We start from the raw sequence: 25,170 nt of genomic DNA on the forward strand, positions 1-25,170 counted from the left end.
CCTGCCTGTACCATCACACAAGGAGCCAACCAATGCCACAGGTCAAAGATCTGTCTGCCAGTGACTTTGTCATTGTGAGCTTTGCAGATAAAACTACAACCTATAATTACGTTGGATTGGTGGAGAAGGTTGATGATGCCGACATCAGTGCAAAATTTCTAAGGCAAAGTTGTAAGAGGTGGATGGAAAGCCCATCTTCACATTTAAAGACAATCCCTAGAGGTGATGTGCTCCGAAAACTACCAACACCAAAAAATCTTGGTGGTACAGCCAGAAGGGAGGAGAAGTTCATATTCCCCTGCAGCATCGACAAGGGGAATGTTAAGTAGTAGGCCGGATCTGTGGTTTTCAGTCAATTACGGCCTGATTTTGAATTAAATTTTGTTCTTGTTTTCTTTCTCATTTTGTTCTTTTGTTCTTGTCTTCTTCTTGGTGTAGAAGAAAGGATGTTCAGCATTATCCTGGTTGGAACCCTACATTTACTTTAAATAAACCTTAAATTAGTCATTTTCTAATGGATTTGTCTTGCTTTTATATAGCATTACAGTTTATGAGATATATATCAATGGCACAATTTACCCCAACGTATTCTCTCCAAAGGCACAACTTACCCTGCACCGGGGGCAAGTTGTGCCTCGAGACCACTTTTTTTCTAAAAGCTATATTTCTTAAACAGTTTATTTCAGATCCATAGTTATTGTTGCCAGGGATGCACCACATCCTGAAATATACATACATATTTCATTTGGAGACATTACTGTCATGGCCTCACTTTAAAGTCACTTTGGGTAAAAAGTGGCACTACTCACCCCACTCTCCCCTACATGTACTTTTTAAATAACCATAACTTGCTCAATTTTCAACCGATTTTCAAACGGTTTGGTTTCTTACAAACTACTACTATTTGTAAAGGGAAATCTTGTACCTATTTTAGATTATTCCATTTTTTTAGAACATAAAATAATTATTCCTAAGTATGCAGTGTCATGACTACATCTCTGACGTTTATAACGAACCAAACCATTTGAAAATCGGTTGAAAATTGAGCAAGTTATGGTTATTTAAAAAGTACATGTACCACTACCAACACAATAATGTTATGGGTGAGCGAGCTTACTGGCGCAAGATGGCCGCCAGTGCGGACGTTCGACTCCATTGGCCAGCAGCGCGGACGAGACATGTGTTCTATATATATCTATGTTTTCCACAACTGCTAGCCAAAGAATCATACAATATACTGTCAAACAGTGTTGGGAACGTTACTTTAAAAAAAGTAATTAATTATAGTTACTCACTCACTACTTGTTCCAATTTGAGTTAGTAACTGAATTACTTTATAATAAAAGTAAGTAGTTACCAGGGAAAGTAACTATTTGCGTTACTGTAAAAAAAAAAAAAAAAGTTGAATTTGAAGTAGTGCTTATATCCGGACTCGCCGTCTCTGCTGCTTCTTCGAATCTGTTTGGTGTGTGTGTGTGTGTGTGTGTGTGTGTGTGTGTGTGTGTGTGTGTGTGTGTGTGTGTGTGTGTGTGTAGTGCGCGTGGCCTGGCTTGTGTGTAAAAACACTAGCTCAGATTGGCTACCATGAAACTACCATGACTCTGCCTTAGCCAATCATAATCGCTTATCTCGTTGTTAACCCACCCGGTTTCCTCACTAGCAGTTTGTGTGTGGAGCCAGGGGTGCGTTCGGATTACGCAGTTTATTCAATCAATTCATAACGCACCGCATTTAACGTTCAGTAACGATAACGGCGTTGTAACGATGGAAACAGTAATTAGTTAGATTACCCCGTTACTGAAAAAATAACGGCGTTACCTAAAGCCGTTCTTTTAAACGGCGTTATTCCAAACACTGCTGTCAAACTCTTAACATGAAAAATTATATAAAAAAATCACAGACAACATATGTTGACATTCATGGCACAATTCAAACGGGACCAGAAAATAATTATTTTCTCACATTCACTTTCACACGATTTTTCAACCTAGGAATAAACTGAGGCAAAGGCTGTCAGTTGAACAGGACCTCCGTGTTGCACTGTCCACAATCCCTCCTCGCATTAACAAACTCTGCAGTCAGAGACAGGCACATGTGTCCCATTAAATTGATAAATTGTCTGTGGAGACGAGTATAACAATATTTTTGTGAACTTTATGTTGAAGGTTTGTTTCTGATATTTTTTGTTACTGCCAGCCAATTTCTCAATTATTACCATTGTGGGAGGCCTAAATACGTATTTTGGCTGTGATACAGTTGTGAGAGGGACAGATGTTTTATGCACTTTAGTTGAAAGCCTATTCCTGATATTTCTGTTCATATTCTATTCACTATTTTCTCAAAAGTTCTATTGAGTTGAATTAAAGAGAGTGGTTCATTTGAATAAAACGAAAATTAGATAAACCTCACCTTCTCATAGTAGTGCCTATAATAAAAGCAGTTATGGCCTGTCCATCATATCACAAAGGTTAAATTAAATGGCATGAAGTACAAATATGGCACAAAGGAGGTTGAGAGTAAAAATAAAAAAAATAGGGGTGCTGTGGATGGAGAGAAATATGTTTAGGGGTGCCGTGAGCCAGAAAAGTTTGGGAACCACTGATCCAGTGCACTGTCATTCCTAAGTAACTTTTGTTGTTGGCCGCGGTGGTGAACACATGATCCAGGGACTCTAAAGTTATTTTGAGCTTAGATTCCATGTCGGAATAACACTTGTTATCTTGTGATCAGAACTTTACACACAGGCAAACACGGCTTGGGTAACGCAGGAACGCGCATTCCTATAGTCTAGTAAAGTAGTGTAGTTACCGATATTTTTGGTGTAATGCGTTACTTTACTTAGTTACCCCAAAAAAGTATTCAAGTAATATCGTTACTGTAATCCATTACTTTGTAACTCGTTACCCCCAACACTGATTGTAACAGGGTTGCAAAGGAATGCTAATGTTAGCATCTTCTCAGGAATAGATGCTAGTTGTCGAAATTGATGTTACTGTCAAGCGCAAGGACAAACTTAGTTATATAAAGAAAGAAAGATACTTTGAATGCACCTTTGAATTAATTTGTCTTGTTCTGATAATATGAGTTACAGGGTTGCTGATCAGGGTTACTGGTTAGAGTGACACACTCAAGACTCAAAAGATTGGAAACATATGAAAGATGAAGTAGAAGAAGTCTAGGGGTTAGCAAATGGCTTGATGATGTAATTTCCTCTGTGTCATGTGACTCACAGTTTTTACTCTTCCACTGCCAGGCTAAATAACACATTGACACAATTTATTGATGATTAAACAAATTGTTTTAACAATTACAAAATACATATATCAATAAAAACCATGCCAAAAAGTAGATTTTAAACGTATTTTAACTGTTACTTTTGACATAAGTTGGTCATCAAGAAAAATGCCATTTTAGGGGCTGCTTGAGAGCTATGTGGTATATTTGGTCAAATGTCCTCCAATTCTGGAATGTCCCATAAAAGGACTTCCCTCCAAAATGATCAAGGATAATCTCCCATGGATAACATATATTCAGACACAAACACAATCCTACTCAATGCACAATCTCTACGGTCCAGTTCAAAAGTATTTTGATCAGATTAAAAAGATAAAATTGATTCTGAATACGGATAAGATCAATCTTGGTTTAGATCTGAATCAAAAAAGGTAAAAATTATAATAAATGGGAAATGGAAGGGGATGTTTGTATTGTTTTATTGGGCTGTTTCAGTCTCATCAAATAATAACACTTTTAATTTTAAAAGACCCTCACTGAATGTTCTACCTTTTGTTCTTTATACATTCAATAGGCCTCAACTACATTGTGATGTGTAGGCTAGTCCCATTTAGAGCACTGGTATCCAGAATTGGTAATACTGAAAAGTTTGTGTCTTGATCAAGGTGATCAAATCGAATGTTGCTTTGTAAAACTGGTGATGCCTTTTCCCCAGGTGCAGTCAACAATTGTTTCTCGAAACAATGTTGTTGTTTTTTAGCAAAGATTACTATCTCTTAGGTGGAGGTACTGTATAGAGGGCTAAATGGAGTTTCTGCTCACTCAATCTGAAATACTTAAGAAGATTGCCACCTAGTGGGGTACATGAAGTAACACATCACCACAAACACTCACACTACATCAGGATCAAAATAGTCATTAAAAGCTATCATTTTATGATAGATATAATAGCTTTTTGTTTCCCTGAATTGGCAGTTCTGACAGGAATCAATGAGGCAGTCTCTGGAAGAATAAAAATATTCTATCTAAAGAGTTGTGTGTTTCAACCATTTAACTCCTTGGCACAACACACTCAAAAGACTAGGATTATTTACAACCTTATCATTTGTCAACCTTTATGACTACATATTCATGTATTCAGGGAAACACAACATTAAATATTGCCTAAAAAGTGTTTTTAAAGTACTAAGTACTTGTTCCTATTTCCTAACTAATTTGTACAAAGCACACTTCATTTGTTTTGTACCTTTATTTTGTGATACCTTTTTCCAGGAAACTTACATATTAAAAACAATCTTCCTTAGCACACATGTCACAGCAGGTCATGTGCCACAGCATATATATATATATATATATATATATATATATATATATATATATATATATATATATATACAAAACATCTACAAAGATCAGAAAAAAATAAATAGCTAAAAAGCATTCAGCAGTCGTAGAATTGACCAGAATTCTGTGTCTGACAGCATTGACATTACACGTGTCCAGCACAAAAAACAAATGAACTTAACAAATTTAAAATATTAATAATTTATACATCCTCCTCCAGAGGACTTTCAACTATTGTATATCATATTTTTGTAAATTTAAAGAATGGATTCTCAGGAAGGCAGGGAGATTCTCTTAACGTCGTCAGCAATTGAGAATGGAGTTGGCTCTCAGAATGGAAATGACCTTCCTTGACCTGTAGCTGTACTCAAACCTCATGTAGTCGTGGAAGAAATACAAGGAACCTGTGAATGGAAAGAGAACAGATTCATTCAATAACTGGCAAATGGAATACAACAGTGCTCTTCAATCTCGGTAATCAACATCGAAGGACAATATTAGAGAATGGAGGTTTCTTCACTACATAGGCCTATTCAAACATTTCTCTATTAGATACATGAAATCATAGCAGGTAGGACTACGATTTCTTGGGAATCTAACCCAGAACCTTTTGGCTGTGAGTCAAAATAACTACGTGGTACCAGACTACGCGTCCCCCCTTACCGGAGTCATAAACCACTGCATCCACTTCCTTTCCTATTCCAGGGAAGTCCGACTCAATGGCTCTTGGGAAGTCAGCATCCATTGTGCTGGACCTTTCGTCATAGCTGTGTGGGGCGGACAAGTACAGTAACGATGTAGAATAGATGCATAGAGACGATGTACAGGGGAACAACTAGGCCTACCATAATAACCCTAACCCTATTCAGTTGAAATCCCAGAAATCCCACAAACCTCCAGTACTGTTCGTCGGTGAAGAGCAGTGTTTTGCCTGTTTCGGGGATGTGCACCGCAGCGTCAATCTCCCTCACTTTCTTGGGAAGACCCAGTTTGTGGATGTACTTCGGGTAACCCTGCACCACGTTGTATCCACTCAGTGCCCACATTTTGATTCCTGTCAGGGAGAAGAAAACCAAAAAAGCCCAGCTGAGTAAAAGACAGCACGTTCCTTTCTATTTCGGTAACGAGGACTCACACTCATGCGTGTATTCCTCCTTCCACACAAAGCAGCCAAACACTCAAAAGAGCTTGAGGGGACCCACCTCTGAATATGACGACCATGTCCTTGTCTGAGTTCTCGTAGGCCGCGTCCACCTGCTTGGGCAGGGAGGGCCAGGTGGAATGGATCAGTGTCTGCTCCGGCTCCGGCATCTGGGGGTGGATACGCCAGTAGAACCTACCAGGACACCACACCAAACCATCAATACAAGTGACTACTCTAAGGGACGGGAAACGCGATACGTGAGCAACAGGAATCGTTCATGTTGTGTCTGCTTATCTGTAGCGTAGGCATGTGAGGCCTGAATTGATTATATGGTTGAGCTAGATGACTCATAGTGATGCAGTTGGTTTGGTTTTAGACCTATACACACATTATGTGGTAAAGATAGGCTATTAAGTAAGGAATACTTGGACAGTTTCACAGTTTGGAATGCGTAGAAACTGCAAATTGCAAAGACAAAATTGTCCTCCAACTTGTCCTAAACAACATCAGCCTCTAGTGGTGTTTCTTCTGTCTGCAGATTTAGGCCTTTGCTACCATAGCCACATCCTTTGTGGTTATACCTAAACTGTCAGCGGGAAAGGTCGGAATTCTCATTCAACTTTTCCCGAAACAACGTCAGCATAGTGGTGCTGAACCACAAAATACCTAAACTGTATCACTAGTTGGAGTTTCCAGCTCAATGTTTTTCTTTCTCTGATGTTGAATCATCGTTTTCTTCCATTCTCTACCTGTCTTTGAAGAGGAGGGTTTCCCCTCTCAACTCTGTGATGGCATCAAAGCTCAACATGGGGTCACATCTCCTCGGTGCGTCAGGTTTGGGCTTCACTTTCCTGTTGGGGTTGGGCCCTATATGGTTGGATACAACACATGTCACTTGTCTGACATAAATTCTAAAAACAACATTGACAAGATCTTTATGGATAATAAATACAAATAAAAAGCTGAATTCATATTTCACCTGTATGTTATTTTAAAAGGTACCCACCATAAAGCTCTTGAATACCATCAATATCGTCTTCAGACAGGGGGAATCCCGGGCTGTATGAGTAGGTGGGGAACATCAATGACCCAGTTTCTCTGGAATGTTCCAAGCCAAGGGCATGTCCAAACTCGTGTGTCGCGACCAAAAACAAATTGTAGTCTATTTGAGAGAAACAAAAGAGACATTAGCTCAACAGTAGATTAGCCAAAATACAGCATTCGTGACTTTGTTTTGACCGGGACATTCGTGCAATAGTGCACAGCCGAGGGCCAAAAAAAGAGGCTATTTGTTGCTGTAATGTTGGTGTGTAACAGATTTCTCATCACTTGCCGTTTGAGTCTTTGGTCCAGTTTTCATCCTCATCAAAGTGTGTATCCCCCCCGATGCCCTTGGCAGGGGCATAGGCATGGGCCAGTAAGCCATTAGGCCCGTCAAAACTATTAAAATCTCCATGCTCTGGGGAATCAAGAGTAGGACAAATATAAATATAAATAGCCTTTTCCATGCCGTAATCTCCATAAAAACTATAACATAACACTAAACTAAACTAACTATAAACACTTTAAGTCAGAAATGATATTGATGCTTGAATATGATGCATTATATTGTAGTTTCAGTTCTATGGGAAAGGCAAAACATCGCAAACACACAACAAGCCATTTAAAAGCCAATTTCACAGATTCCCACAGAAAATCATTAGGGGTCAACCGTTGACATCAACAACAGACTCAAAGCTGCAGTGGACCACAGTATTATGGAGGCACGTACCACGTGCTGCGAAGCTGATCATGATGTCAGCGATGCCGCTGTGGAGCCTCCTGAAGGTGAGCGGGGTGACCGCGGACCACACGTTGAAGGCCTGCCGGATGGCTCTCTCAACGTCCGCCCTCTTCATGTCGGGGGTGAAGTTTTCTATCCTGGATCATGGGGAAAAAATATAACACTTGAGTGACGAGACAAGAAACATAGAAACATATGTCTTGCTTAAAAACAGACAAAAAAGAGAATGAATCAAGACTTATGTTTACGGTGTTGCCGACCTGAAGGTAAGATTGTTGTTGGGCCACTTGAGCTTCCTGGGGGAGAGGTTGTATTCCCCCACATCTGGGACTCCACATCTGGGCAGCTTCATGGTGTCAAAGGTTTCGGCATCTAATTTCCCTGTCACCTTCACATGTGCAAAAATATTTTAAAATATTGTATTTCAGTAGACGATGTACTGCTACTGAAATGACGCTGTCCCCCTTTCTGTTGTCTTCCTGTCTTTATAAAATTAACTTTACCAAAATACTGCTTGTGTTTACCTTCAAAGTATTTATAGATTCAAAGGGTTACACTATCAGCCTTTTACCTTTAAGTTGAAGAAAGCCTGCATCTCCTTTATTTTGGTCTGCATAACATCTGAAGATTTCCTAGCACCAAGCAGACCAGCAGGGAGATTGTAGAAACGGCGGAGGTATTTCTGTACATTTAAAATAAGTGAGGGCATTATTCAACAACAAGGTTACATTATACAGGAATAGTATGGAAGTTGCAATATGTGTACTGCAAATATGTGCAAGAAAATTGCAAACACATTTATACTATTACACTTAAACACTAGAATAGGTTTAAATTAGTTCCAAGTGAGAATAACGTTTTTAGCAATAGACTTGGATGAAATGACAAAGGTAAAATAAAACTGTTCCGCAAAATAATGCTGCAAAATACCACGCCTTAGTGTGTTGTGTTACCTCTGCTTGTAGCCTCTTGTCTGTCTCATCGGTGGGCATAGGCACAGCGATGCAGTGAGCGACAATCACCAGGAGCAGTAGAGCAGTCATTGTCATGTTAACTCTGTGTTGTCCAGACCAGTGATGGGAATAGAGCCTCTGTGAGGGGTATTTAAAGCATTTTTGTCTTTCCTTTTTTTCTACCTCAACTGGCCCTAGTGAATCATGTGTAAAACCACCTATAACCACTTCCTCCTTGTCCAGTTTCCTTAGAACTTCAGTCTGGGATTGTGGTTTGAGTGGACATGCGTAATCCCACCAAAAACTGCTTACACAATAGCTAAGGTAGAAAGAAGATTTACAAATCGGCTGTTTCCGAGCAGATTTGTGAAACTAAATCACAAACATTCACATGGACATATTTTAGTGTCAGGCTAGTTTCTTGCTAAACAATAAAAATAAGATGTACTTAATTGGTTTTGCAAGGGATGGTTCTTGTCTGCAAGGTCAAGGTTTAGTGTTCCCTTTTCATCAATAAATGATGAAATGATGAATAAAACAATACAGTAGAAAATGTAGTACATTCTCCTCAGTTGTTAAACATTGACATGTTAATTTTCGTTGCACTGAGGTGCACTCCCCCAATCCTACGCACGCCAGATGTCATTCTAGGATGACACATCTGTGTGACAGACCAAGAGACACTTCTGATGTGAGTGACCAAGAGACACAGCTGATGGGTCTGACCAAAAAAGGCAGTGATGCATGAAAGACGATTGCATCGGAAAAATATCTAATTAGAAACCGAGTCGTTTTGTCTATTCATGATATAGGTACATTTGTACCCATTCTGTACAGAAAAAAAACCCTAAACTTATGGGTGGTTGTCACAGATGTTAACCACCACTCACAACTGATCATTAGTCCATCAAAACTCCCGTGGAATGTTGGAGGAAAAAGCTGTTGTGCTCCCACTCATTGTTAAGACCAGCCCTTTGAAAGGTTTGGTTGGTAACACTTTAACATATGGGTACATTAATGAACCATTAATTAACATCAGTTAATGTAGTAATAAGCATTATTATATAGCATTAGCAGAAGGGTTAGGATATGTGGGTTAGGATTAAACCTAACCCTATTAAACAACTGTAAGTTACTTTAAGTACTGTAAATAAGTTTACTGTAAGTTAATCCTTATTAATTCATTAACCTTTATTACTTGCCAATTCTGGTATAATGTTATTGAATCTGGATAAATCTCAGCAAGAAAACATAAATAAATTGTATAAATTGTGTATTAAAAGTGATAACTTATGTTGCATAACCTGTCAGGTCTCTGATATCCACTCATGTCCAGTTCACACAATATTATTCAATGTGAAAATATTGCATCATTTTGAGGTTTCTATCTTAACTAGGAGCTGGTCTGTCCGGCTGGTCAAATTAATACATTTCTTTATACAGTGCATTTAAGGTGCCCAAAGAAACTTACAAAACATACAGATTTAAAAACTATAAATATGTCAATATCACATCACATTATAATCGTATTAATGTGTTGTTTATGTAATACTGGCTCTAGTCTTACTCAATATTTGCCTACTAGTTGGGCAACAGTATCAGCAAGATGACTTCACAAGTCTGAATACGTACTTCAGAAACATTCATGTGCGTGCCTTTTCTGGATTTTCGTCATGACAATATGTTTGTTGTGATGAATAAATGTCTGTCCATCTTAACTCCATACCTGGAGTTAAAGCAGGCCGGGACATGCTGTCTGTAGACGTGCTGTCTGTAGACATGCTGTGTGTAGATGTGCTTTCTACTGCGTGCGTGTGTGTGTGTGTGTGTGTTTATTTGTGCTTGTGAGACTATTGTTAAATAGCATCAACAAGGAATTCCTCAACACACACACACACACACACATTATAGCATTCCATCATATGTTTCTCACAGGACACATTTTCTTTTCTTACAGACATTCCTAAGTATTTTCCAACTGAAAACCAAAAACAAACAGCAAATGGGTTAGGATGCACAAAACAGATTGTTGAGTTAGACAAACGCTATTATAATTCCCTCCTTCATCCGCAGCAAGAGATTAAGGAAGAAAATTGCATCATAATGCTTTTGTTGACTAAAACAAAACACTAATTAGTTCAGGCTTTGATGTTGCTTGTCTGTCGGTTAGAGACTGGAGGAACAGCAAAACAAGAAAAATCCCCTAACCCTCAACTTCCTGTGCAATGACTCAGTCGTAATCTCACCACCATCTACACTCAGTATGGATGGCACTGCAGGCAAATCATTTTATTTAATCTATAAATGTCTAACTAAAAATGATTCATGTCTAATATAATATTATAATATAATAATTTTTAAATAAATATAAATCTGAAAACAGTTTTCTGGGCTATGTTTATGTGTTTCAAAACAGAAATAGTCTGTTCCCTGCTGGTATCCAGATACATTTCCTGGAACTTTCCCACCAGTAAATACTGGGATGGGATAGAATCACTTTTAGATTTTACATGAAATGTTTGACAAAGACAACAGTGTGAAGGAAGGAACATTTTGTTCTAGCTATTAATCCAATTCAATCCAATTGTATTTGTATAGGCCTTAATCACTACAGTTACAGTCTTAAAGGGCTCAACAAGCCATATATTTCTGATAGCCCTCTAGCCATGGCACCCAAAGGGCAAGCATGTAGATTGTCAAAAGCAGTGGACCAATGACAGACCCTTGGGGATACCAAAGCTTAGGTTGAAATGTGTTGATTCTGATCCTAAACCGGCGAGCAGAACCTTTGATTCCAACATAATGTTTGAGACAATAAAGAAGAATTATGTGGTAAATTGTGTTGTAGGCAGCACTGAGGTCAAGCAACACTAGCACAGAGCTTGCATTGCTATCCACAGTCAGTATGAGATCATTTACCACTCTTGTCGCAGCAGTTTCAGTGGGGTAGCAAGTGGTGGTCCTGAATCCAGATTGAAAGGGTTAGAATAAGAATAATCGTTTGTCAACAGATGATTGATGGTTTGGTTTGCTACAATTCTTTACAGTACTTTAGAAAGGAAAGGAAGGTTTGATATAGGCTAATTATTGCAGACTTATTCAAGGTCTAGGCCAGGCTTCTTAAGTAGCGTTTTATCACAGCAGTCTTAAAGCTAGAGGGCACAGGTCCAGTAGACAAGTAAAGGTTTATGATGGTCGATCGTAGCCGGTCCCAGTTTGTTTTGAGTTCTTTGAGAGCCTTTGAGAGTCTGTTTTTGCATCAGACAATTACAGTGTCAAAAAGAAGACATTTTATCTTGCATGGCTGTCATGCCATGCAAGATAAAAGACATCAACTTTGGTTGAGCGCCATTTACATTCTAGTATTCTTCAGCTTCACTTCAGGGTGCGAGTGTTTTCATTAACCCAGGGTGCTGTTTTTTTCGTTGACTTTTTTAATTAGAAAAGGAGAAGGAGGAGTCGATGGCTGTAGATAAGGCACAGCACAAGATCATCACTGAGACTATCCACAGAGCCCTATAGTCACATCAAGTGAATGGCATCTGCCATAGCTGTAGTGGTTGCAGGGGTGATATGATGATGGTCGTCACATGTGCGGGGTAAGCTACCTAGAAAGAGAGCAGAAAGTGGTCAGATAAATATGAGACAACCAGGTATGAAATGTCAACTTTGCGGGTCAAGACAAGGTCCAGCGTGTTTCCACCGATGTCTGTAACATGCTGGACGAGCTGTTTGAAGCCCAATGGATCTGTAATACAGAAAACTGTGAATGTTTAGAGACATTTATCTACTGTTACGCTCATCATTACCCCTGACTGGTAGAGAGCCAGAGAGAATTAATCGAAGCCAGACACATCTTACAGGCGAAATCACACAGCATAAATGTTGCTTTTTGTGACTTTGGATTGTCTCATCCTAGTATCGTTGGGGCCGACATGAATTACAATGTTGTTGAAACTAGTGTCTGTGTTGGGTTTGTCTAATCCCGACTCCGTGTTTGGTCGGACCGTATGCCAGCACCCTAAGATAAAGTTTTGATGGCATTGGATAATAGCCTGCGTCATAGGCCTTCTTGAATACATGCAACAACACACATATAGCTCCTAAACAACTGTACAAAAAAATATCACAAATGGGTCATAGGATGGATCTTGTAACACACCCCACTCCTTCTTACAACTCCATAAGCCATGGCTGTGCAACATGGCGGTCTCCGTGGAAGAGGACCCACTCCCCATTAAAATATAAAGGGCTCAAACTAAGGTAATGAAAACACAAGGATTCATATGTTGATGGGATTGTAGCCTACACTAATAAAACATCCTGCTTTCAGACATATAATTCGATTGCTTTGGTCCGCACCAGGTCAAAAAATGATACAATGTAGCAAACAGACGTTGGTTCGGTTCGGTTTCACATATGCATATTTATAAACGAACCAAAATAGACCAAGCGAACCAAAATAGACCGCGAAGACTACGCCAGTTTCGCGCCACTCACGGGCCACTTCCGAGAACAAAATGGAACGACAGATTTTCGTTGCGCTCCTGGGGCTGATTCTCGCCTATTGTATGTGTCGGTAACTTTCAGCAAACTATTCAGTTTGAAAATGAGTCGCGGCTGCGACTCGAAAACAACGTCATGATGCATTGGAGTCGCCGACGGCGCACTGCTCGCCACTTCAAACAGAAGAGACGTGCCCGCCTCCTGAATGACCGCAGATAACCTTTCTCCCTTGCTGAATAGCGCATAAACGCCGCTGTTTTTATGGGTCGTGGCAATTTGTTCCTGTATGTGCTGATCCGACCAAATATTTATGAGGCATTTTATCTCCTCCCCTAGTCCACGTTTCTCCGCGGTTTGAGGGTTTTGGGGCTTTTTTCATCTCGAGCCGCCGATGAATAAACAAACCGGTAAGCGTGAGATCAACAGGAAATAAAAAATGAATAATTTGACCCATAATTCCGTGCTCCCAACACCCACAATGCATAGTTTTGGACAATTTTTTTCGGTTGCTTTCACACCAGAGGAACCGCACCAAATTTAGGGAGATGGAGCGGATCGAGACCACCTCTTCAGGGAGGTCTCGGGCGGCTGATGGTGCGCACCAAAGTGCGCCGGTTGCATTCACACCAACGCAAACGTAACCGAACCAAGGGACCAAACTCATTTAGTGCGCACTAAATGCTGTATGTGTGAAAGCATATTCCATTTCTGCCGAGTGCGTTCCGCCATATGCCACTAAATTCTACACATTGATGATGATTATTATTAAGCATTGATGCGACGCACCTGTCTTCTATTGACCTGTTCGGTGCCATCAGCTATGCCCCACATGAAATAGGCCTACACCTGAGGCAGGGTCAGAGGGGTTGGTTTTCCTTTAAATCATTTCCATGTCCAATGCCCATATTATTAAGTCGGTTTTACTACAATGTTTAGGCAGCAGTCCGACACCTAACAATCACACAATGTGCAGTACTCAACAATATCACTGGAGGGCAGTGTCAGAGTTTGACTTGGCACCGTGACGACGTATCACAGTGGATGTTCGGGATAACCTCAGAAAACACAATAATCTTCAACACAAGTCTTGCACCCAGTGCCCAAAAGACAGTACTACTTTCACAACCTGCGACGCTTGTATTTTTTCTTTTTCATGTGTAATTGTTTTGTGTTTTGTGTGGGTGGGGGGAGGAGGTGAATGAATGCAAAGCCCTCTTAGTTTTTTGGTGTAATTGCTGTCTTCAGATGTAGAAAGTGTGTCTAGACACCCCCCTAATTTAATGCCTTTTACTAGTTCTTACGAGTTGTTTTGATAGCAGAAATAAATGGAGAAATGCAAGAGGGAGAGTTGTGCTTTTTATTATGGAGTGAATAATTGTTTTGTTTTTTTCGTCACTACGATTTTATTGCATTTCCTCTAACGTTTTGCGTACATTTCCATACACATGTGTAAATAGAGAAACGGTGCTATGCTTCCTTTTCAAAAATGATTTTAAAAGAATCTTGCTTCATTGGTAATGCATAGAAGCAGTCATCGGGCGTTTGAGCGTGGCCTGCAAGTCATACAAGACGTGTTATTTGGGATAAATGCCAAAGGCGTCCTGGACCCCGAGACCCTGGGTGTGATGAGGATCCCTACAGACTACAGACCCAACCAGGTAACTCGCTGGAGCAAGATTGTCATCATCTGCCAGTGTGCAGCAGAGAAATCCCTTAACTATATTTCAACCACACACTAAAGAAATTGACACAGATTTAGAAAAGGGTAAAAGCTTTAAATTGTATATTTCACTTTAAAATATATTTAAAAATGTTCCTCGTATTGCATCAATGCTGCATGTTCTTATATTTAAAATATAGTAGAAACGTTCCTTCCATTCTGTTGATTTAATTAAGTGGACACATGATTGTTTTGGATCACAGAGACTGTGGTTAGGTAAAAACAGATATAATAGGATCTTTGGAAATGCTCTTGCCCATGCAAAGTGGTCAATCTCCTCCCTGGGGTGTTGTGCCGCAGCATCGGTCGGTACACCAGGGACTTGCCATGCAGTACTGTGGAATCAATGGTTGACTCAGCTCTCAGGGTTTGGGCCTGTGCCTGCTGACATCAGGAGCTGGTCACCTGTGGTGGAAGGCTGGTTTATACTCCTCCGTAAAGTTCTGTACGTAGACACAGAGAGCCGTCGCATCGTCGGAGACCCTCTCCGTAGCTCTACGTGCACATCCAATATTTTTGAACTGAAAACTGCTAGCAATGCAGCATGCTTGATCCAGTATTAGCATCGTTCAAATATTTAATTCATTGCTAACCCATGCTGGTCACAGCTACATAGAGTATATATTGGCAATTACTAAAATATGCTGGGCATGTTTGGCAATACAATAGAAAGGAACCGGCTAGAGTTTTATTAACACAACAGTAGATACAAAAAGGTAGATGTTACAGGGTATAGTACATTTCTTTACAGAAAGATAAGAATGAAGCAGATTGTATTTTATTTCATATATATTTACAGTGGACGAATGCATGAAGAGGTGGCGGTCCCTCAGGGACAAATTAAGAGGGAGCGTAATAAGGAGAGCGGGCTCCAGAGGAGTGGGGCAGGGGCCTCTGCGAGGCAGCCATGGAGGTACATGGCTGTGATGGGGTTCCTGACCCCATTCCTCATGGACAGGGGGACCTCGAGCAATCTACCACAAGGTCCCCCTGCTCGGGACCCTGCCCTGGTGAGGGAGATACAGCAGGTGGTGCTGCCAGCCCCAGAGGTAGCAGCGGAGGTAGCTGGAGGACAGGCCGTGGCTGGAGGCAGCGGGCAGACGGCGGCTGGAGGCAGCGGACAGGGGAAGAGGGCAGAGGCAGGAAGAGGTGAGGGGCTGAAATGTCTCAATTTGAGCGGGGCTTGCTGGCGGTTATGGGGCCACTGGCTGCCCTTGCCTCACAGCCCCAGCCAACACCACTGGCACCCTCTGATGAGGCCCTTTTCAGGGTGCTCTTGCCTGCGATGAGGCACCTGTCCATAGCCAGGAGAGCCAGGCTGCGCTTTGAAATACACCAGCTGGTGTACAAGGCGGAGCGGTACTGGAATTAGAGAGAATGAGGAGTGATTAGTGTGTTTTTTCCCAAAAAGTTTTCTTGTCCTTATGTTTAAAAAATAATAATAAAAAGACCTTTGCCTGTGCTGTGATTCTTTGTTTCATAATACATTACAATTTGTACTGGAACTGATATGTTATATTAGAATAATATGCTTTCCTGACAACTCGGAATTCGGATAAACGTGCTTGTAAAATATAATTTGCCGGTTGTCCAACTCGAAATGAGGTCAGAAATGAGGTTATCATTTCAGAGCTCCGACTTGACTTAAAAAAACGGACTTAAAAATATCAAAAAAAGTCCTTCATCGGTGAAGGGAATGCAATTATTATAAATGTGTTTTTTTTGCGTTTATCACACCATTTGATGTGTAATTATGCAATACGTTTTTGTATCGCATATATTTCGCTGTGATTATAGCAATATGTGGAATTTAACAGCTAATATCCTAGTCGGTGTTCGTCTCCCCTCCTTTCATGTTTTCAAAATAAGCATGAATTGTACCTGCATATGTTTTTTTGCATTCTGCAACGCCTCGCAGAGTTGAACATCCGCCTTCCGAGTTGTCATGAACGCGTCGTCAGTTTACTTCCCATGACTCGTGAGACCTCATCCGTCGGTTTCTCGATCGTTCCAGATCCGAATGGGTGAAGGCAAATGTCTCCCGTTGAGGATACAGCGCCCCCATGTGTCCGAGGACAAACATCGACTGCGCCATTAATAAACAAAAAGTGAACTTTGGCTGTAAGTGATACCGTAGCCTACAAGGAAGGAAGGATAAGGAAACAAATTTGGATTGTAGGCTACCTAGTCTATGGTTTGGATACGGTGATAATTAATTATTATAATGTATAAACTATTTATTTAGTAGAAATGACTACGTTGATATGGTTTTACAACAAAAGGTGTAAGCTGTTTGGACACCCTATTCGTTTTAATGAATATGACAACATGGTACGGACACTAACTACCTGCTCAACAGCCTGTCGAGACAATTTAAATTAATACAAAATCGACAGATTTTGGGAAAACGGCGCGTTTACTACAGTCCGGACAATAACTCAAGTTCAGCCACCCTTCTAGCAGCTATGGACTCGGATTCAGAAGTTGAAAGGTTTGTCATATCGACGTAGGCCTTCTTCATAGCAACTCAGACTTGTTCTATATTAGGCTATTACATTAGCAATATGGTTAATTTATGTCGAATAGTTAGTATAGTATATTAGACTCACTTCACCTGAGTTCACCTGGACTCTGCATAGCCTCTTTACCACCCACTGCTCCTTCGCCTCCATACGCTCCTAAAAACCCCTCTCTTACGCACATTATTGCATATTGTACGTCCTGGGACTTCAAAAAAGGCCTTAGCATTATGTAGCATCTTATCCTAGCTCTCTCTGTTGTATATGGGGAATGGATTGAACTAGCGATTGTTCGTGCTTGGCAATTGTTTCTATGAACAACCTTACTGTACCTGCGACAGCAATATTTTGTTATTTCTCTTTCTCCGCTCGATGCACTTATTGTTAACCGCTTTGGATAAAATCGTCTGCTAAATGCCCTCAATGTAAATGTAATACCCTGTATCACACGCTCTGGTTATTAGAATACTGCATAGAACAGATCGTCCCCCATCGAGTTATGGATCAATGAGAAGCGATGAGGAAGAACAAGAAGAGGACTTTGAGAGGGACTCACCTATCACCTTTAATGAACCCAATGGGTAGGTTGGAATTATACTCAAACTACTATCCATGTATACTTACAAATATATTATGAAAGGTACTCTATGAGGAATATTAAATTAAATGAAATGAAATGTAATCAACTGTACACTGTTCAGTAGTACTACCTTTCAATAGTAATTATCATGAGATCGACTCTGTGAACCTTCTCTTGTTCTAATTCTTGGCAGGTTACAACTTGTACGTTCTCAATATCCAGAGACAGTCTACACACAGGCAACACAGCAGACCAATGGGTAGGTTGGAATTATACTCAAACTACTATCCATGTATACTTACAAATATATTATGAAAGGTACTCTATGAGGAATATTAAATGAAATGAAATGTAATCAACTGTACACTGTTCAGTAGTACTACCTTTCAATAGTAATTATCATGAGATCGACTCTGTGAACCTTCTCTTGTTCTAATTCTTGGCAGGTTACAACTTGTACGTTCTCAATATCCAGAGACAGTCTACACACAGGCAACACAGCAGACCAAACAACAAGAGACCGGAATCATATATACCAGGTTGGTACATAGCATGCTTATCAATGCACTCATGTATCACATGACAGAAGATTTAAATACATACTAACGTACCTGGGGGTCTCCTGCACTTTTGTCTCTCCCTCAGATATGAGGAAGTGGTTGAAGATGAGAACGTGGAGGTGGAAGAGGAAGAGGAGGAGGACTACGGCGATAGATTGAATTCTCCAGTACCGCCGGCGCCTGTGGAGGATGGAAATCAGATGGACTATGAGGAGGCCCAGTCAGGGAGTCTGCACTCAGAGCTTGGCATGCCTCACGTATTCAAGGTGCCATGTTGTGCTGTTTATAAAAATAAATAATAATTTAAATCCTTCAGATTATAAACAGTCCTTTCTATTTTCTCTGTACCATCGTACAACACAGCACCATAACCTCACGGCTCTGTCTTTGTTCTCCTCGCCGTGTAGAACATCATGGGGGTTCTGTCGGGACTTTCTGAGGAAGACATGCAAAATTTAAAGATCCGCCTTTGTCGAGAAGAGAAACTTTTCAACCTGCGCGAACTGTTGCAAGGGGACATTCTGAACCTAGTGGACAAGATGATCGAAGTGCTTGGTAAGAACACTTTTAGATAGTTATTATTATTTAATAACTAGTTTTATTATAATTATTAGTTAGGCTTCACTGTCACTTCAATGTCAGGAGAAGTACAACCCTTTATAATGCATATATATGTAAAGCATATGATTAAACATGATTGTATCGGCCGCTGTATACATAGTCATACTGAGCAGCTTCTGCCTATTTATCATTGCTCACTTTTGTCATGCAGGTCATGAGTGTGCCTTAAAACTATCCATCACGGGCTTAGATAGCATAAAAAAAATTCCCGAAGCCCAGGACCTGGAGAAAAAATGCAAGAGAGGTAAGGCCATCAGCAAAAGAGAAAAGAATAACCTGTATGTAGACATAATTAATCATCCATTTGTTAAGCTTGTTCATTTGAATTACTTTAACTTTGGAACACGACTAGCCAGCCAAGATGAATTCTGAATTTCCAGTCATCATAGTGCATATTTCACCCTCACCCTCACCTACTCTCCATCATCTCTCACGCCAGTGATGCTCCGCTTCCAGCTGAAGCAGCACATCCTGCGGAGGTTCAAAGTAATCTACGAGGGTGTGCCCCGGCCCGGGAAGCAGCATCTTCTGGACACCATCTATATCCAGCCCCAGATCTCCAGGCGCCCAGGCGACGGGATCGATCTGGCACCCGGCGACGGTAGCTTCGTGGCCGTGAAGGATCTGTTCCGACTGAAAAAGGCCAACGGGGAGCCCGTGAGGACGCTGGTGACCACAGGAGTCCCGGGGATCGGGTTGTCCGTGGTGGCGGCCAGGTTCTCCATGGACTGGGCGGAGGATGCCGCCAACAAGGTCTGTTACATGCAGGCACTCGGCAGTGTAGTTTACATTTCATTGGGGGGGGGGGGGGGGGGGGAGAAGTAGCTCAATTTGGGAACTTTGATGCTGTTTACATGTTTTTGACAACATCATGATCATTTGGAATTTTGAGCGCATACATATTTAACAAAGGGGGATATTCACCTGCGTTGCGTGTTCTATAACCAATGTCCCCATGAACATTCTTATCTGTGTAAAGCTACAGCAAAAAGTTGAAGGTAACACTACGTATAGTATTTGAGGTGTTCTATCTGTGATTGTGTTTCCTTGTGTTTTCTTTTGTTTTTACAGGATATGCAGTTTGTGATCCCGCTCTCATTCGAGAGTCTCTGGTCTTTCCAGAAGTTCCACCTTCCTCCAAGTAAGAAGATATCCATCATGACGGTGATAGAACATTACCAGCAGGGGTTTGGTGCCTCAGGCTACCTGGAAGATCTGAACTGCAGATATCTCATCCTAATGGACTCCTTCGATTGCTACCTTGATACACTGGATTGGAAGGTATATTTCCCATAGCAGAAAGTGGCTTTATGTTTAATGCACACCGGGTCCTAGGTGCATTTATAAGCATCTACTATGCTGTAATTGTATCTATGTAGTTCTCCCGTCCAAAAGCAACAACCAACTGCCCTCTTCTTGTTCCTTACTCCAGAATACTCCTGACATGTCTGACATCCATACTCCTGCACATCTGGATGTTCTGATCGTGAATCTTATCCGGGGTAAACTGCTGCCCTCGGCCTGCATCTGGATCCTGGGCAGACAAGCAGCTGTCTCAAACATCCCACCTGAACTCATCGATGCAGTCACAGATATTCATGGCTTTAGGTCTGTCTGTGTGTCTGTCGGTGCCCACTATCGTATTCTGCTGTCTTGTCTGTCTGTGTCAGGCAACAATCCTATCATCTGTCTGCCTGTCTTCCTGCTATGCTACCATCTTCCCTTCCCTAGCCGTTTCCTCAGTTTTAATGTGTGAGGTGTTGAATCACCACCACCACTAGGTTTCATTCATCTTTCCCCCCTCCCCGTCGATCAACAGTGATGAGATGAAGGACGATTACATGCGCCGCCGCTTCCATGACCAGGAGCTGGCGGACAACATCGTGTCCCAGTACAAGCGCTCTCCAGTCCTCAGCGCTCTGTGTCAGCTGCCCTTCGTCTGCTGGTTGGCCGTCACGGCCTTCGAGCGCTGCTACCGCTACCTGGGCTATGGGACGGATCCCCCCAGGCTCACGCCTTTCTACATCCACGTGATGGTCATCCAGACCAATCGCAAGCTCCTGCGCTACCACGGCAAGTCGGAGAACGACCTGGTGAGCGGGGGGTTGATGCATGCATAGAAATGGTTGATAACATCATGGTTATGATGGCCAAAGCGGCATTTTCTTATGACATGGTGACGTTAAATGAAAGCATTCTATATGTATTATAGGGTGATTTTTATCTGATATTTTTGGTCATATAAAACGCATACACACAAAACTAAAATCAGCACAAGGGTAGAAATGTAATGTATTGAAAGTGTCAAAGTCTTGTTTTTTTCTGGCTCTTGTGTGTGACAGAAATGGTCCCAGGAGGACATCAACATGCTGCTAAACCTGGGGAAGCTTGCCCTGGCTATGGTGGAGAAGCAGGTGTGGGTCTTCTCCCAACAGGACCTCACGGTGCATGGTCTGGACATGAAGGAGATGACTCTGTTCTCCGGCCTCTGCGCGGAGCAGCCCTCACTGGACACCGCTAAGAGGAAGCAATTCTGCTTTTTACACCAAACCTTCCAGGTGAAAACCAATCCTATTATTTATATCTCGGAAACATGTTCTTTGTAGTATAAACCACAAATAATCACAAGTTTCAAAATACAATATATATATATATATTTACTAACTATTATAATTTTTTTAGATATCTTCTATGTAGTGTTAAAGTCAGATTGTGTGAGACTGGGCCCCTCCCAGTAAGTACATGGGTAATCTCACATATCAGATCTAAAGTGTGCTTAAATCTGCATGAACGGGGCATTTACCTTTCTTTTGTTTCAAATTAGTTTAGACCAATCATGTTCCTCGGGATCTATAGGCGAGCGTTTGTCTCGACTGAAACCTAAGCAAATGTGAAATGACCCTAGATTCAAAGGGAATAAAAAAACTAGATGTTTAAGTTGCCCCGGCCCCTTACCCCACTTGACTTTGAATCTACTGGATTTTTTACTTTACCCTGACATCTGTATGCCCTGGGGTGTTTGTCCATGTATCCATATCTGTAATGTATTTATCTACCCAGATGTCCCAACACCTTTAACACAACCTTAAAAAACAAAAGAAAACGGCCAAAAATGTTGTATTCTTCTGTATCTGTGAAGGAGTTCATGGCCGCCGTGTACCTGTTCACGACGTTCCACCTGAAGGGCCAGATCCTCCTGACGGACCCCCGCCCCGGGTTGTGGCTCCACCCCAAGCTCCCCAGAATGGCAGATTCCTCCCGGTCCGCCGAGGACCTGCTCCGGGCAGCGCTCCGGCGGACCTTGGCCTCGACCCACTTGGACATGGTGCTCCGCTTCCTGTGCGGCATGATGGCCCCCGACAACCACAACGACATGCTGAGAGGGAAGATCTTCCAGGCGTCGCCGCCCAAGCTGACCAAGATGGAGAAGGCGCGGGAACTGCTGGAGCGCGAGTTGGAGCGCGCGCCGCCGGACAGGCGGGTCAACCTGCGGGAGTGCCTCAGGGAACTGGTGCAGGAGGACGAGTGAGGTGGGTCATGGACGAGGTCTTTGCCTGGTACTCGGCCTGAGGAATGATTTTAGATTACTTTTTTTGGTTGCTGACACTTTTATTCTAAGGGACCTACTGTGAATTCTGATACATGTCACTGACGGGCAGGTAGAGGTTGCACACAGGCAGGCTGCCCAACACTGGGGATCGAAACTAATCCTTTTGGCTGGGAGTGAAACACTTTAACCCCTATAATGTCCTTTGATGCATGTGTGTTTTTTTTCTATTGTTTTGTGTGGCAAATATTTTGGATCAAAGAAAATCACTAACTTGCTACTCAAGAATGTTTGAAATACAGATAGGACTCTGCACTACTCCTGAAGTCCTCAGCCCTCCTAAGCCCAAAGCATACAGAGCCTGTATTGCTTGTGATTAGTTTGCCTCATATTGATAGCACAACAAACAACAAGTTAATGATACTAGCTATAGCTACTAGCAAGTATATAAGGCTGTATGGTATTTACTTGGGAATTCAAGTGCAAGTACAAAATAAAAATGAGTTTTTTTCATCATCACCATGGTTACTCATGTAATTATTATACTCTAAAAACAATTAGACAAACAAAACATATAATTGTCCTTTGATGTCCGTCGAGTCAGTAAGTTTACACCATGTCCTTTTAGGTTTAATCAAGTTAAAGGTTCAATTGATGTATGTCATCTGAGTTATACTACAACATTTCCACATTATTTCACTCAATAACATGTGGATTTACAGGACATTCAGAATGGAAAATCAAACACATTATTTACAGACATATTATTTACAGACATATATAGGCTTATTCAATTCAGTCATATTTTTTGTGGGTTAGACATTTTCTAGACAAATTATTGTATTAAGGCATTTGTAATAGTTAAAAGTAATTGTATTCTTGATAAACAAATACTTACCACTGTATGGCTAAAGTAATTGGGAGTCAAGCAGCGAAGCTGCGAGACACCCTATTGTTTTCCTACTGTTTCCTATTATTATTATCCTTCAATGGGAGTCTATGGCAGCCCATAGAACCCCATGGTAAAAAAGTTGTGAAATTTGGCACACTGATTCAGGACAGTCCCATAAGCCCTCACAGCAATGTTCATGGGCTGCTAGCCCATGAGCTCTAGCGCCACCAACAGGTCAAAGTTGGACATGCATTCAAGTTCATAACTTTTGACCCATTCATCCAATATTCACAAACAAGGCATCATTGGAATCCTTGGGCCAAGCCGAGTTCAACGCACCCTATGACGTCATATTGCGTCATGATAAATTGTCTGCCATCTTGGTTTATGTCAAAAACCTTCAAAATGTTTCACACATCACACATTTTGTCCAATCATCTCGAAACTTGGCACATATGTTGATCAGACTATGCCTCACAAAAGTTATCAAACAGATTTTTCAAATTCGAAACCGTTTGGCCGCAACAGCCAATCAAATTTGACCACGAAGCCGCCAAACAGGAAGTAAGCCTGTTTCTCAGCAGCCCTTTGACATATCATAACCAAACTTGGTAGTTTATGTTTTAATTTTGTTTAATTAGTTTGTCAGCTTGACTCCCTCAACACTGCTCGCAGTTTTAATCACATTTGTTGTCATATAAATGATTGCTTTAGTCAAAAATACACCACAAATTATCTTGTATCGTGTATGTTTCTTTATCTATACTTTAACTATACTTTCAAAGCCGACATGCTAATTTAAGAACCAGAATTCTGGAAAATGACTGGATAATTGAAAGTCCTCGTCAAAATACAAACAAGCAGGTCTAGGTACGCTGACAGATAAAAGGTAGGCGCTCGAAGCAGTGGGCGTCCAACCACTCTGTCTCTGAATTCTCCTTAAGGATCTTGCCGCAGTGGTGGTTAACAGGGTCTTGCGGGAAGGTGTTTCGCCAGCGATGATATTGAACCTGTGGTCCCCTTGTCCACACCCAGGGGGCGCTGCAGTCAAAGATGGATCGCTCCAGGCCAATCCACACACTTTTGACCAAGGGTCCCTGAGCAGACAGGAGCTCATCCACATAGCGTCCCATTGTTTTATTGGTGACGTGTACCAATGTAGTGTTGTGGCTGAAACAGATCTCCAAGGCCTTGATCCAGGTACTAGAGTTGTTGTAGAACTTAAGACCTGCATCATGTCAATGACAACAAATCAACAACACACACACACACACACACACACACACACACACACACACACACACACACACACACACACACACACACACACACACACACACACACACATAACATAACATCTGTGTGTTCCTTGCTTTTACCAGGCATCTTAAGTAGTGTATTCAGTTATATATATATATATTCTTTTTTTTTGTTGTAATTCAAGCACAAATTTACAAAGCTCAAAATCAAGCAAAGGACTTTATCTAATCAGTGTGACTTTATTGTGAATATCGTAAAGATTTCGTGTGGGCGATTTGTTTCAATACCCAATTGAATAATTAGTAGTTTAGTTACGTTAGAAGTATTTCTGTTATGAACATAAAAAGTTAATGGAAGTGTAAAGCAACATGCATGTGTAACTAGGAGTATTTAAATATGTAAATGTTGTGAAAGTCCTGAAATATCTATATTTTCTGTCAAAAAGTGGTATATCTTTAACCGAGAGGACCTCTACTCTACCTGTCCAGGCTGAACTACTGGGCTCAT

At 41.3% G+C, this 25,170-nt stretch overlaps 2 protein-coding genes across 2 annotated transcripts; one reads left to right on the forward strand and one right to left on the reverse strand.

The window, feature by feature from the left end:
* Nucleotides 1–4,881: 4,881 nt before the first annotated feature.
* mmp13b (matrix metallopeptidase 13b) lies at nucleotides 4,882–8,548 on the reverse strand (the record flags this gene model as incomplete). The annotated part of the gene is made up of 11 exons (XM_084466392.1): nucleotides 4,882–4,982; nucleotides 5,242–5,345; nucleotides 5,473–5,632; nucleotides 5,781–5,914; nucleotides 6,472–6,589; nucleotides 6,729–6,884; nucleotides 7,056–7,181; nucleotides 7,494–7,642; nucleotides 7,766–7,893; nucleotides 8,077–8,187; nucleotides 8,459–8,548. 11 exons carry the CDS (start codon nucleotides 8,546–8,548, stop codon nucleotides 4,882–4,884), a joined length of 1,377 nt encoding a protein of 458 aa, XP_084322518.1.
* An 8,268-nt stretch (nucleotides 8,549–16,816) lies between these two features.
* LOC311342487 (NLR family CARD domain-containing protein 3-like) lies at nucleotides 16,817–23,027 on the forward strand. Its single transcript, XM_084467306.1, has 13 exons — nucleotides 16,817–17,175; nucleotides 17,668–17,784; nucleotides 17,977–18,042; nucleotides 18,230–18,322; nucleotides 18,429–18,609; nucleotides 18,751–18,898; nucleotides 19,116–19,208; nucleotides 19,404–19,717; nucleotides 20,036–20,245; nucleotides 20,397–20,572; nucleotides 20,784–21,057; nucleotides 21,307–21,522; nucleotides 22,104–23,027. The coding sequence occupies exons 1-13, from the start codon at nucleotides 17,150–17,152 to the stop codon at nucleotides 22,491–22,493; spliced, it is 2,304 nt and encodes a 767-aa protein (XP_084323432.1). The 5' UTR covers nucleotides 16,817–17,149; the 3' UTR covers nucleotides 22,494–23,027.
* Nucleotides 23,028–25,170: the final 2,143 nt, after the last annotated feature.

This window comes from Micromesistius poutassou (genome assembly GCF_964030765.1).
Source record: "Micromesistius poutassou genome assembly, chromosome: 4".
Taxonomy (NCBI): Eukaryota; Metazoa; Chordata; class Actinopteri; order Gadiformes; family Gadidae; genus Micromesistius; species Micromesistius poutassou.

Coding starts and splice junctions, on each gene's coding strand:
- LOC311342487 (XM_084467306.1), top strand. CDS start 17,150: ATGGACTCGGATTCAGAAGTTGAAAG. Junction 18,323..18,428: donor ACCGGAATCATATATACCAG/GTTGGTACATAG, acceptor TCTCTCCCTCAG/ATATGAGGAAGTGGTTGAAG. Junction 21,058..21,306: donor GCAAGTCGGAGAACGACCTG/GTGAGCGGGGGG, acceptor TGTGTGTGACAG/AAATGGTCCCAGGAGGACAT.